The 14347-nt window shown below is 37.1% G+C and overlaps 1 protein-coding gene across 1 annotated transcript in view; it reads right to left on the bottom strand.

Annotated features, from left to right (window-relative positions):
* LOC146003947 (modular serine protease-like) overlaps positions 1 to 12997 on the bottom strand; it is a 69663-nt gene extending 56666 nt beyond the window's left edge. Inside the window, exons 1-2 of the mRNA XM_083142459.1 lie at positions 12859 to 12997; positions 10076 to 10196 (exon numbers count right to left, since the gene is read on the bottom strand). Coding sequence (XP_082998585.1) covers positions 10076 to 10196; positions 12859 to 12910 — 173 coding nt within the window. The 5' untranslated portion in view covers positions 12911 to 12997. The remainder of the gene's footprint in view (positions 1 to 10075; positions 10197 to 12858) is intronic.
* Positions 12998 to 14347: the final 1350 nt, after the last annotated feature.

Here is a 14347-nt window from a genome sequence, read left to right as displayed (position 1 = left end):
AGCAAACATGGGCGTCCGGAATGGGGGGCAAGGGGGGCCGTGGCCCCCCCTGGAAAATGAAAGTCAACCAAAAAGTATATATATTTCACATATAATTTTATTTCAGCTGCAATAATGTGAGTTAATTATTGCATGAATATGATACATTCAAATTTAGGCAATGTTTTTTGAGGAAACAACACTATTATTGGAGAAAATGTGCTTTGTTTGGAGCCCCTGGAAAAAATACCTTCCTTGCCCCTCCCTGGAAAAAATCCTGCGGACGTCCATGTTAGCAAACAGTTTGCTCAGTTGTATACAGTTCACGTAGATTTAGGAAGCACTAGAAAAGAGACAAATGTTACGCCTGCAGTTCTTGCGTTGCTTCCTGACAAGAAAAAGGTTACCTATATTCGCCTATTTGAAGCTATCCTTAAAGTACGCCATGATTCAAAAATAATATACGTATTACACACCAGTATGCTGTTGAAACTACTCATTGGATTACAGTCCAACGGTTCTGAACGGAAGTTAACATCGCGTAGTTTCCTTCAATTGCCGCTAGATCGCTGCCGAGTGAGGTAATTCCATTGAGCTGTTAAGGCGAAGAGGGACAATAACGCACCAGGCATGTATTCCTTATGGAGGAGCAACTTTAAATTCAAGTTACGGCTAAACCAATGGGAGTTTTGTATTTTCCTTCTGAAAATATAATCTTCAATGGATCCTCTACCCCATCATATGTTTTTTTCCGCCATCGGAAGTTTGATATTCCCAAGAGTACCAGTAAAGTAATTCTCCCATATGCGTAATGTTAAATTTCTGCCTGTCTGCTAGCTACCCACGGCACACGCTTCACCCCTCGAGGCTCGTCGCGGAGGGCAGAGGGGGAGGGGCGAGAAGAGGTCTGTCTACTGGTCACCGAACGAGAAACACATGTTCGTTTTAGAGGAAAAATATTTCTGAAGGGTCCTCCAGAGTAAACAAGCTTGCAGGGTGGGATTCGCGACAGGCAAGAAGGCCCTGGAAGCTCTGAAAAGTAGAGACGGTAGAAAAACAAAGCAGACAACAGGGAATAGATTTCAGGTAGAAAATCAGGAAACATATTATACAGTTTCTTGTAATATGCAGTAACGTACTTGAACAAGCCTGGAAAATTACGGGCAGAATGCAGGAGAGGCATGGAGTTATTATAATAATTATGTAATTCTTCATGGATTTGTCTCAATGTATATGTAACCGAACAAATACAGTACATATTTACATTATATCCATATTTATTTGGTTTACCATTGTTTAACTATTGTTTTACTGTAACTTGTACCTCTCCTCATTGCAATTTTTCGTTTCCGCACAATATATATTAAACTATGGGACATCTCTGCTTCAAGAACGATGATTTATTAGTGCTGGGGTGGGAAATAAAACTGTGTTATTTTGTTCACAGGGCTTTTTTTTAATTTCCATGAACAAATTGTCCGGATAATTTTGGGATGCTCTGTGACTTCGGACGATAAATAGACAGGTTTTTGTGTATTGAATGTTTATTTTGCTTTTACTGAATGTGAATTTCACACTGAACGTATGTTTAAAACGAAAAAAAATATATACTTTACATTTCCTACTTTCAAGCATACTACTACAGAGTATTCCCTGACATTCGCTACGAGACTCGGCGCAAAGCTGCCCGGCATCAGCGCTTGTCTTTCCCGGTGAACGGGTCAGCGACAGTCGCTAGAATCGGCTATTAAAATTACAGTTTTCATATTGTGTACTAACCTTGACTACAGAAGGTGTTGAAAATGATGTCCCTCTGCTGCAACACATTCCTGGCATCTCCGAAGGAAATTGACATTTACACGTGCAAGTTCGTCTACTGTCATTCTCCCGATTTTTTGTACAATACTATCTTTTAACTCACGGATGGTGTGCGGATTGTCTTTGTATACTTTATTTTCCCATTTTTCTTTCCACTTTTATTCAGAACTGACCCTGTTACTCTAAACTTTTTTACGAGGTTTAATATAAGCGACTGTCGCGGATCCATTCACCGGGAAAGACAAGCGCCGATGCCGGGCCGCTTTCCGCCGAGTCTCATAGCGAATGTCAGGGAATGCTCTGTATTTTGCCGAATTTACTTTCCATCATGGAAATGCTTTGGAAATGATCAGAATTCCATCGAATACTATGTTTACTTTTTCTTCGTACAAGGGAACTATTTCAAACAGATTCATACAGTGATCCACAAATAGACAAATTTTGTCAGATTTTTTCGTGTATTTTTCATACATTATGCTTTTCAAGGAGTACTGATTGTAGTCGCTTGTGCGTCATAACCGATGAGTCCTTGAGGAACAATCGACTGGCTAAGCGTGACAGTGCCAGTGACCTGGCTCCAGGTTCGATTCCTGCTGGAGGCACATGACACAGTGGTTTCGATCCTATTTCAAGCTGTAGGTCTAGTCCCGATTTGCCTACCTGAGCATAAAGTGGATCTAAATTGCACTTCAGAAAACTTGTAAGTGGTATGTTTTCCATCGAAGTTCATTCTCTATGTATGTATGTATGTATGTGTGTGTATCAATCCTTTTCTGAAAAATATCCGGTTTCCTTGCATCATTTATTCATAAACTCCTCATTTGCGAAGAATGGGCAAATTATCCAGGCATTCTCCAGAATCTAACGTTTACACTGATAGATGATACATATCAGTATTTTTGTTTCCTAACTTCTGTGACTGTAACAAAAGATAATCAGTTTCAATTTCCAATGCGTTTACAAAATTAAACCCAATTTTCTTATGTTATTACTTAATTAACCCCTAATCTGTAAGTAATTATTAATATACTGTATATAGTATATATGTATGGGAGAGAGGGCCAAGGCCCTTCGAGGGCTGTTAAGCCATGGGTTATTTTATATATATATACAGGGCTCGAAAAATCCCTGTCGCCAGGTCGCCATGGCGACTAAAAAATTCAGCCTGGCGACTGTGATATTTTGCTGTAGTATTGTTGTTTTCTTTAAGTTTGCATGTACGAAATTTTAAAGATTCCAAGTTCAAATTGCAGTACAGCGTAAGTTAGCAATTTTTTATCAACGTATTTAGCAAATGATTTTTTTATCAACGTTGTGAACATTCCATAGAATCAGTAACAATTTCTTACTCTTTGTCCTCCAACCCCCCCCCCCCTCCCATTTCCAGCTTTCTCACACGATTTAGCGATGTTTTGAATACGGTGATGTTCAGCTTCTTATAGATTGATCGATTTTTGATTGACTTCCTTTATTTTACTTCGCCTTTTGTGCCACTTTTAGCTAATTTGCGAAGATGGGGATAAGTGATATGATGAAATTGATGAATGAACACACACAAACATCCACACCTAGGCCGAAATTCGAACCCGTAACCCCTTGCTTCGTATCGCGATGTGCTAACCACTCCGCCACTCTTGTAGTATGCACAATTGCTAGTAGGTGGTTTCTTGGCGCCTGCTTTTCAAAGCTGGCGCCTAGCTCTGAAGATTTTTCGAACACTGAATATATATATTCACTGATACTTTATTTTCTAACTGTTGTCACTGTAACAAAAGTTACCTCTTTCTGATACATTTTCAAGGACAAAGGCAAGAAGTAAGCGGGGTGAAAGTTTGTTGGGGAACTAACATCCGGGACATTGGTTGCTACTGTAGGAATGTCAACATTTATACAGTAATTTGAAAATAATTTGTTTCCAAGAGTAAAAAGAGAGGGCGTCGTGCTAGTATAAGATGTTAGTAACGTCATGGGACTTACAGGTACGAATTCCCCTACATGTTTCGAACCTTCTGTATCTTTATTTACAAACCCAGGCCAGTACTTCAATTTTTTATACTTGGTTGGAGTCCCGCTTGGTTTTTAAAGTTTTGCTATTTACCTTTGGGTTTTTTTGCCACTTTTTACTAATGTCGACGATGAAGATGAGTGATGATGATTCGCCGGCGGATTTTTGCATATTTTTTACCTTGAGGAAAATCCACATGCTGTCAACGAATTAATTCATTTGACTCGATTTAAAACACTTGGTGCATATTTGGGTTTGATGTTCATATTAATTGCATATATTAGAAGACTTGGCAGTTTCGTACCAGGTGTACATTTATTTCTACATCGTCGGAATGGGTACTGCTAATAAAATATAACCATACCACATGATATAGTGTGAATTTCTCCCCATGTTGCAAGTGTAAGCGATTTCTAGTTCATTAGCAATACACTATGTTTGAAAATCATGATGAATAAATGTTTATAGAATCCCCTTCATTCCTTATGGAGAAAAAAACGCAACAACTTCACTTTACATCACATGACGGAAATATTCAATGTGATCAGTTCATATGCCGGCCTCCGTGGCGGAGTGGTTAGCACGTCGTGCAGGGTTCATCCCGGGTTCGAATCCCGGTGAGGGCATGGGTGTTCTTTGTGAGTGTATCTTCACATCTTCGCGATTAGCCAAAAGTGGAAAAACAGCGAAGTGAAATGAACTCAATCAACTCACATTGTGAAAGGATAGTTGATTTATTATATTATGCATCTCTGCGCCATTGGAAGTTTGATATTCCCAAGAGTATAATAAAAATAATACTCCCATGAGCTTTTTCTCAGATTCCCTACAACCATCTAACGATAGACCCCTCCCTTGCCCCAGTAAATTGTGTTGTGACAAATAGTAGTTAATAATAGTAAATAATATAACATTTTGATCTTTTTTCCGAAGGAAATATTATTGTGGAGACCTTCGTGGTTTAATATTCGTGAGCCCTAGATCATGCAATATGCACAAATCTCGATTTCTAGAACAAGAATATGTGCCGTTCAAAATGTTCTGGGTATATGGTTATATACAGAAGAGGCGATTGGGTGCCAAAACTAGGAGGCAAAGGCAGCGGCGGCGCCTGGATTTATCATCTAGGGGTGTTGAGGGGGTGCGTAAAGAAATTTAGGGAGTGCGATCAGGCCAGTACCAGGATGTTTTTGAGGCGGGCCAAGTCCGAAACCTTGGTTATATATATATATATATATATAAATTGTCATGAAATATAACATAACCCACAGCTCTACAGCACCTTGAAGGGCCTTGGCTTACCTACCGACTGCTGGTCTCCCTCCCACACTGTTCCTCCGTCACCTGTTTATAGCGTGGAGGTCTCAGACCAGTATTGGGGTGACGGGTGATCAGCCCGACGAACCCCCAGCCGTTGTTGTAGGTCTTCTCGACCGGGTTACGCTCACTCACTCGTAGCTTCCCAATTTCCTCACGATGGTGGGTTGCTACCGGTCCTATACGTAGGCCGAATAAATTCCGACCAGAGCCGGATTCGAACCTACGCCGTCCCGCAGCGAACGATCTCAAGACGAGGGAACGCCTTAACCCGCTCGACTACGGAGGAGGACTGTCATGAAATATATGTCAATTATTAAATAATTAATATCATTAATTAATTCATTTATTTATATATATTTATATTTATAAACATATATAAACAAAATTACTTTGGTACATTTATAAACTAGCAAATTAATTCCTTTAACGACTGGTTCAAAATGTCAAGAAATTAGAAGATGGGTGAAATGTTTCACTTATTAAAAACATTTCACCTATCTTCTAATTTCTTGACATTTTGAACCAGTCAAAGGAATTAATTTGCTACTTTATAAATGTACCAAAGTAATTTTGTATTGCTTTTTATTAAAATGATAATTAAATTTTCATACATTTATTGTGTTATGCTTCTATAATGGTGTAAATCTATTAATGGTCTCTCGAAAGGAAATATTTCCTTATCAGAGTTGTAGCTAGAGATTTCAGTGTCCAGGACGAGAATGATTTTCGCATCCCTGCACCAAATTTGTACCCTCCCCTACCTAGACGTAGCTGGCATACTTAGACATTGTAGGAATTTTATGCACCTACTCTTTTCCGTTGAATTCGATGAAAAGAGAACATAGCATTCAAGAAATGTGACTAATAGAAGAACAGTCTTCATTAAAGCAGTGTGTGTTATTGTTCACATCTGCAACATCGATTGCAAATTAAAAATAACTAGGTGGATGTACAAAAAATGAGAAACTTTAAAGACATTAGTTTCCTATTAAATTAACCTGTAATGCTATGTTTTATTCCCGACGAAGGGAGGTGAGAAATGTACGAGAAATAACAGGTCGGTCTAATTTCTATGATCCAGGGGCCTAGGGTGACAATGACAACAACCTTCGCAGCTACAGCTCCATTTCTTACTAGTCCAATTTGATATAATTTTAAAGTCTTATCAATGACTGTAGAAGTACTTTTTTACCTAATGCTGTTACCAGCCCTAAAAAAAGAGAGAGAGAGAGCAAGAGATGTATGCAACATTCACACACAGGCTGACATCATTCTTTGTCATTCCTTCTTTGTATGTATTCGTACCTTGAATGTATCCACCAAAACTATGGAATTATCCTAATAATGAAGAACATGTCTGAATGTGAATTAACCACAAAAAGAGATCATTTTCTGAAGACTGCAGTTCGAAAAAAGTCAAAAGAGGGAGCAAATATGGTGAACTATCCCGACCAAATTGGAACATTTACTAGCTTCGCAGAAATTGTTATAAAACTAAAATTACTAAGAAACTAAAATTACTAAATATAGTAGACTGCAGACTTCTGCATCTCTTTAGAGACAACCTATTCATTTATACAAGAAGAAAATCTAAATTATTGCAAAATCTTAAAAAAAATTATCCATGTTATTTTTGTAGGTTTGCATCAAAATATTTCATGGTGATGGGGGTGAGCGGCTGCCACTTCAGGACCAAACGCACAGTGGACAGGAACTTCGACTTCGTTAAAATCCAATCTGCCACACCATCTCCAATCCAACAATTAACTGTAAAATTTCTTCGTGAATATTGGGCTTCTAATTGTCTCTGAACTTATTGGAAGACAAGGATTATATTGGGATCATATGGCTTGGAAGAACAGGAAGAACGTATTTAGAAGGGGGGGGGGGGTCTGGACGCCCTGAGAGCCTTACCAAGTACTAAAATGAAGTAATGAAAATATTAGCATTTGTCGATGGTTATTAATTTCCTCTGAACTTTTTAGAAGGCATGGATTATATTGGGATCATACGGCTTTGAATGACACTACAAAGAGGATTTATGTGCACTACTACTCAAAATAATTTATGCAAAAATATATATATCAGAAACTCACTTTTCTCCAACTACATGTAACATCATTTTTGTTATTCGGTAAATATTCAATTATTTATCTATTTGACATAATTTCATTGCCAGGTCACTTGTTTTTATGTAAATTATTTCGATTTTAACTACAGATAAGCTACGTAATGAATATGCGCTGTTATATCTCTATTCTTATAGTCATTTTACCTAATCGTGTAATAATAATATAATATTAATTTATATATTGTAATTAGTATTAATTTAATTTTATATAATAATTTAAACATTACTGTTATTAAATATTATTATTCCTGAAAAACTTCGTTCGGACCCCCCGAAACATATTTCTAGATACGTGGCTGATATATATATATACAGGGTGGGCCAAAAGTCGCGATACATAGGACAAATAAATATGTTGTGATAAGAAACAATGTATTCATATAATATCCTCTACATGGTTACCATTGGTTTGCAATACGTTTCTTCCACTCTTGATGAACACGCATTAGAAAGAACACTTTAAAAAATAAATAAATAGAAAAACTTAAAAACAAAATGTTATTTTCCTATGTATTGCGACTTTTGGTCTACCCTGCGTGCATATATATAATGGTTGTACACACGCACATACATCTCTCTCTCTCTCTCTCTGTGTGTGTGTGTATGTATTCTTCGCATTTGGCTGTTTTTTACTTTTCGGACGCTCTTTATAGCTCACATTTTTAGATTGCGATTTTCAAATCATCACTGTTGGAGAAGGACAGGAAACTTATAATTCGGTAGAAAACGATAGTTTACCGGTTGACTGAAGGGCAGGTTTTGGCGACTAGTCGATCGAGACTGAGATGGCTGTTTGATATTCGATACCTGACTTTCAAGACTAGTCGGTATGGTATCTGACTGCCACGTGGGATACCCGGGTTCGATTAAGGTCGGAATTTTTCCGGCCTTGTCCTCACTTAAAAACGGATCCGGTTTTCACCCAGCCTCAAATCAGTGGTTACCTGGAGGAAACCGTGGGAGGTAAAGGCGGTCGCAGCGTGATGCTGATAACATCACCTCCAAAGCTGCCGAGATCGAGAATATGTGGGGCCCTGTCCCCCACATCCACTAAATGTACCTCCTCGGCACGGTGCTACATGCACGGGGAACTTTTCCTTGACTTCCAAGACGAGTCCAAAGTTGAGACGTGCTTCTCTAAAGACTGAAAACATTGAGACTTACTGTTCGACACTCTCGTCTCGTTGGATAGTTGGTTAATCAGAATGTGTGACCTTTGAAAAATTAACCTAAACCAAAGTCGCACGAAATCTCAGAACTCGAAGGGATTGGTACAAGTTTGTTACATCTTAATATTCAAAATTCCAATGAGAAAACTCTTGAAAATAGAGACAGGACCGAGGACAAGTCAAACTTTGTAAAATCGAGACGAGACGAAGACTTACTGTTCGATAATGTCTCCCCGTTGGAGACTTTGGTAAACTGTAATGTAGGCTATGGGGTTTGAACAACACCCAAAACCATAAATACATTATTATTTGATTTATCACATAAAAATAGGAGTAAAGTTAATTCATTTCATTCCTCAGACGACCTAGGGCACCCGAAGGATTTTTCTGCGGAGGGAGGAGTGGCAGAGTAAGATTCCATGTCTTGACTTTCAGTCGTTAAGAAAATATGTATTACGTATATTAATATTATTATTTTACAAATCATAAAATTGTAATTGAATTCATAATACTTTATTGTTGAAAAGTTCATATTTGAGTCCATTATTATTATAAAAGAATCGAGGTCTTATTATAAAAGAAAAACATACGGAGATCACTTTCTCTGCTCTCCTTCATGGTATCCCTGATGCATAATATTACGCGTCGAAAGATCTGTAGAAAAAAATAATAATTGAAAATACCGTCGCGTGTATTGTCAAAGTCAGTTTCAGACTTCCGTAAATGATTTCTGCACTTTCTGGATACCGAAAACGAAAGTCTAGAAATGTCAGCACAAACTCAAAATTTAAATTTCATGAACTTGTTCCAGTTATCTCAGGGCAAGTTCTCTATCTGGCCCCATCTGGTGGCTTCCTTCTCAGATTGCAAGAAAGTTGACCGCGGACTTGTTTGGTTGTCCCTCGCTCCCATCAACAGTCATAAATTGTATTGGGCGCTAAGTGGACGAGGGAGGCAGCTGTGGACTTGGCCTGCTCTCGCTGAGCCACGCCTCCTCATCCGTTCCCTTGGTCAGTGTTCCCACATACAGTCCAACGGTTCTGAACGGAAGTTAACATCGCGTAGTTTCCTTCAATTGCCGCTAGATCGCTGCCGAGTGAGGTAATTCCATTGAGCTGTTAAGCATTTTAAACATTCTAAAAATAACTTAAGACATCCATGGATTATACGTGCGTGTCCATGCCGAGTGCGAGGCTATACGGCAGGCCTGCCTCTATTTTCATAGAGATGGACCTTATCGCACTGTAAACCTAAGCAATGAACAATAGGTTTTAAAGCTTCATTAAACACTATTAGGATGGTAGCCCTTGGACGAAACGCTACTCGGTCAGGTAACCGTAAGCTGCCTGTTCCTGGAATTCGGACGAAACGCAACTCGGATGAAACGCTACGCCACAGTAGTCACAGCCGTAGTGCTATTATTTCTATTATTCTTGTTCATCATGCCTTCTTTCAGTATTATCATTTTACACTGTACTTTGGTCAGATCCTCTATCTGGCAAATAGATACATTGCACTCGAAAAACTATTCTTAATCTGAAAAAAAGAAACTATAATGTTAAAACTTCTGTAGAAAACAGAAATTCAACATTTTTAGGTAAACAAACATCACCACAAGGAACAGGTAAAAATGATGGGATGGTGTAAACTTACGTCTTTTGCCCACATACAGCGCTGGTTTCATCTGATCCATCGGGACAATCACGTGTTCCATCGCAGGTTTTATGTGCAACGATTGTGCTGTAGTCATCGCACTGAAACATACTCTTCACTCCTGTTCAACAAAAAAATGAATTCGTGTAAGTGCAATGACTTGTCATGGTCAGAACATCAATAAAAATTCTAATGGAATGCTCGTGGAGATATGAACGAGAACTTAATTCCCAGGAACACACATTGAAGAATTAATACGCTACAACTTTATTTCGGAAATTATCAAGCATTGCGTGTGTGTGTTTGTGTATGTATGTGTGTGTGTTAGTGGTACATTTTATATATTAGTTTGAGTTTGTTTTTAATAGAGGAAGAAGTGGCAATTTAGAACCCTGCTGATTATATGGAACTCTCAATATCTTAAAAAGCAACTGCACTCTAGCGATGAAATTTCCACTTATTTATCAGTTCGCCTTGAAGGCATATACGAGAAGCTCAGTCAATGAATGATAGAAAGCGTCCAATGTTGGGAATAATTCCGTAAGAGCTGAATTTTGATCAGTTGTTGGAACACTACTAGTAGTGCAAAATCCCAAAAGATCCCGTTGATCCCGCGGAACTTCTCCTCCAGCTCCGTCAACATAAATTTCGCATAATATCTCCGTAACCTGATAGGCAAATAAACTATTTTTAGTCTTAATTCTCATTATGGGCTACAAAAAGGTTTTGTTTCATTTTTTATGTCAGTGGTTTTGCCATAATTTGAAAAATAATCTTTAAAAAGTTATATTTTCCAAATGCTTTTTGAAGTTTTTGCCTTGTAACTTTCGAACAAATCAAATGACAGGAAATTGTTTCGAATAAAAGTTGTAAGCTTAATTTATAAACTTTAAAACGACATGTTTTAATATATTTTAATGAAAGATCTACCATTAAATGTGTATCCAAGTGGAGGATAGTACCAAAAAAAGTGTGTCTTGAGCACAATCCGACCGTCAATCCGGAATCATTGATTATTTGATAAAAGCAAGACTTGGTAGAATTAATTGCTACACCTCAAAATACTATTTTATTTTATATTTATAAATTTACCTTAAATAACATTTTAAAGAAAAAAACAATTTACATACAACCCAATTTGATTTCTGATGACAGAAGTCATTGAAATGTATACAATATTAAATTGTTTTATTATTTGAAAGATAAAAACACATTCATTGTAATTGATGATACGAAAATATCGAAAATTACCATATTCGCTCTTAACATTCCTATGGAGCATTCAAATTTGCCTTTGTGTGAAGATGTGTGACTTTACATTTGCTTTCTTCCATTTGCCGAAACAAGACTAACTAGCAAAGATTGATTTGATTTTGGTGTTTTAAGTCCATTTTATGCACAGTAAGGCTAATTGGGACTGGACCTACAGTTTAAAGTGGGAACCACTATGTGCCTCCACCGGGTATCGACGACGGTGGGGCTGGGGAGAAACTTTGGTAAATTCTATAATTCTATCGAAGCAATGGAATATTGTATATAAAACATCCCCCAGAGACCAGAGGGAGGCCGTAACTAGAAGGTGGAAGTTCCACTCGAAAGAGTGCAACAACCGAAGTAAACTATTAGTAGCCGCAATTGTGTATTAGCGATGCTAGAGCAGAAACGGGGTTCGAACCCGGATCCGTTCGCAGAAAAGCGCTAACCTTTCTGCTACGCGGAGTTCACGATGTATACCTAACATCGTGTTTCCCGTGTTTATGCAACGCCACATTCTGAAACTTATTAATACTTTTTTAAAAGATAAGTAAAATTTGTGTAAAATTATCGGCAAGATATAGTGGAACCTTGATTTTCGTTTTACACAGGACCAAGGTGAAAAGAGCTTAAAACATAAGAAAATGTAAAATCTAATGAAATTTTAAGGTGTTTTGCTCTATTAGAACCAGGGTAGATAAAAATCATGATTTTTTAAAAATCATTTTAAATCGATTTTTTTGATAAAGAAAACACGCTTAGAAGTTGGTTTTATGGTTTTTGGCACCATACATGTTTTCTTTTTTGTATAGAAAGGCTTTTTTGGTAACGGTCCTGTAAGATATTTGAAGTATTTGATTAAAGCAAATAAAAAAATATGTGTAAATATCCATTTATCTGTTTCTGATACTGAGAAAATAAAACATTCTGGATGTGCTATATGTAATTGTAACTTAAAATATTTTTTAGTCTTCGTAGCTGAATTTTGGCAATTTTTTAATGATAGTTTGCAAAATATCAACTGCCATGTTTATTTACAGTTTAATGATAATGACACTATTTACGGCTTAACATGATTAGTATTTTGAATCTTCATAAAATGTTTGCTATTTTTGCTTTTAAAAATTATTGAATTCTAATCAAGAGAAATTTAAGTGTCTTTACATTTTACATATTACATTTCCTTTCGTATGAGCTTAACCCCATCAGTACATATATTTTGTTTAATTTCTTTTCATTTCTTAGAGCCTAATAAACACAATTAAATTATTACTAATGTACTATTACCATAAGTGATTCTGATATCTACAAAATCCTTATATACATTAGCTGTTCTATAAATTATTTATTTAAGTGAATTAAAATCAGTGATTTTTTTAAAAAAAATACCTGATTTAAAACGCGATAATCAATCAACCTTGATTAGAATCATGAATAGTGAATGTATAATGCGGGAGAATATAAAATCCGCGAACGTAAAATCGAGGTTCCACTGTATTTAAATGAATTCGAAAATGACATCAACTTACCTGTTGCTGAAAGTATCGCAAATAGCGACAGGAACATCCCATACCCGCACATCTAGAAAATATTAGCTATTTTATTTATTCTTAGGTAAAATGAATTTTGATTCAACTTGAGTGTAACTGGCGAACACAGGTTTCTTGCATCCAAGCCGCGATAGTGGAACTCACATTTGCATTTCGTGAGCTTTTATCAACAAAAATGTCCATGATTTGCGTGACATCGTCTCCAGTCTTCTGTAGGAAAGAGAAAACTTAAAAAGCAACAATTCAATGGTACTTCTATTGTTGCGGTTGATTGAAGTAAGATCTCAAACCCAAGCATGCCTCGACAGCGTTTCGCTCTCTTAGGAGTTATTGTTGTGGGTTTTTACCCGTTCATAATGAATGGGAAATAAAAGAAAGGATTGTATAATACAACAATTGAAAGTCATGAATGAGTAAGCACCCGAATTGAACCATGTGAAGGCGATCACGAAACTGAATATTTAAGTGCTTCTTGATGAAATGTTCTTTCCTACATGAAAAATCCTACTTTTGACCTTTTACTCGGTGCGAGATAAAATTGAAGTGGGAATTAATTACAATGCAACACAGAGTTAATTATTCAAAATTCGCAGAAAAATCAACATAGCAAAATATCATCAAAATCCATTCATGCAAACTCCTGGGAAATCCTGAAAAATCGCTAATTCCGATATGATGTAATTTAAGAGAAAATGAAACAGATCTACCCACTTAATTTACGGAAGTGGTGATTTCAAACCTTTCGAATGTATTTTAGTTACTACCACCTCGAAGAATTTACCAAGGTATTTCATCTTCAGTGATAGGCTATATTCTGTAGGATAGTTTAGACATGGGTATAGAATTTGGAAAGCAATTTTTAAAAATTTGGGGGAAGGAATTTTCCCTTCTACCAAGAATTACTGTATCAGGCAATTCTGACGTTGTCTTACAGAAATATATTGAAACGCGACTATGTAATTTATTTTCTTCACTTGGTTGCATTGCAATAATCTAATGTTCATCTTACAGCTAACATTTATGGGCAGATTTAGCGGGAGAGGCACGTCGTGACCTATATGTAAAAATCCGCCCTGGTAGTTTCAGCCCATAATCATCTATTTCATTTTCATATATTTTTATGTATTGGTAAGATACATTAAACTACATTTTAACTTGGAGATGATGACCATGTTCACTTAAGTTTCACTTCAGGATCCATATTTGAGGACCACCACCACAGACAAATTACGTTATAGTTGGACTGCTGGACTTCGAGCGTATATCGATCGTTTTACATGGGGCACGTCAAGTATCTGAGCGCTCAGCGAGCAACGCTCAGCTACTTGACGACCAAATAAACGTTGCTCGGCGAGCGCTGCTCACTTCATCGCTGAGCTAACTTGAACCTTGCTCACCATAGATTTGAGGCACAGAATATTCTATCGGTTTTTTTTTTCGTTCTCGTGAGGCAGAGAGCAAGAAGAGG

The sequence above is a fragment of the Lepisma saccharinum genome, chromosome 21, assembly GCF_977018435.1.
Source record: "Lepisma saccharinum chromosome 21, izLepSacc3.1, whole genome shotgun sequence".
NCBI lineage: Eukaryota > Metazoa > Arthropoda > Insecta > Zygentoma > Lepismatidae > Lepisma > Lepisma saccharinum.
The sequence above is the reverse complement of the archived record's forward strand: the minus strand, read 5'-3'. Positions and strand labels throughout refer to the sequence as shown.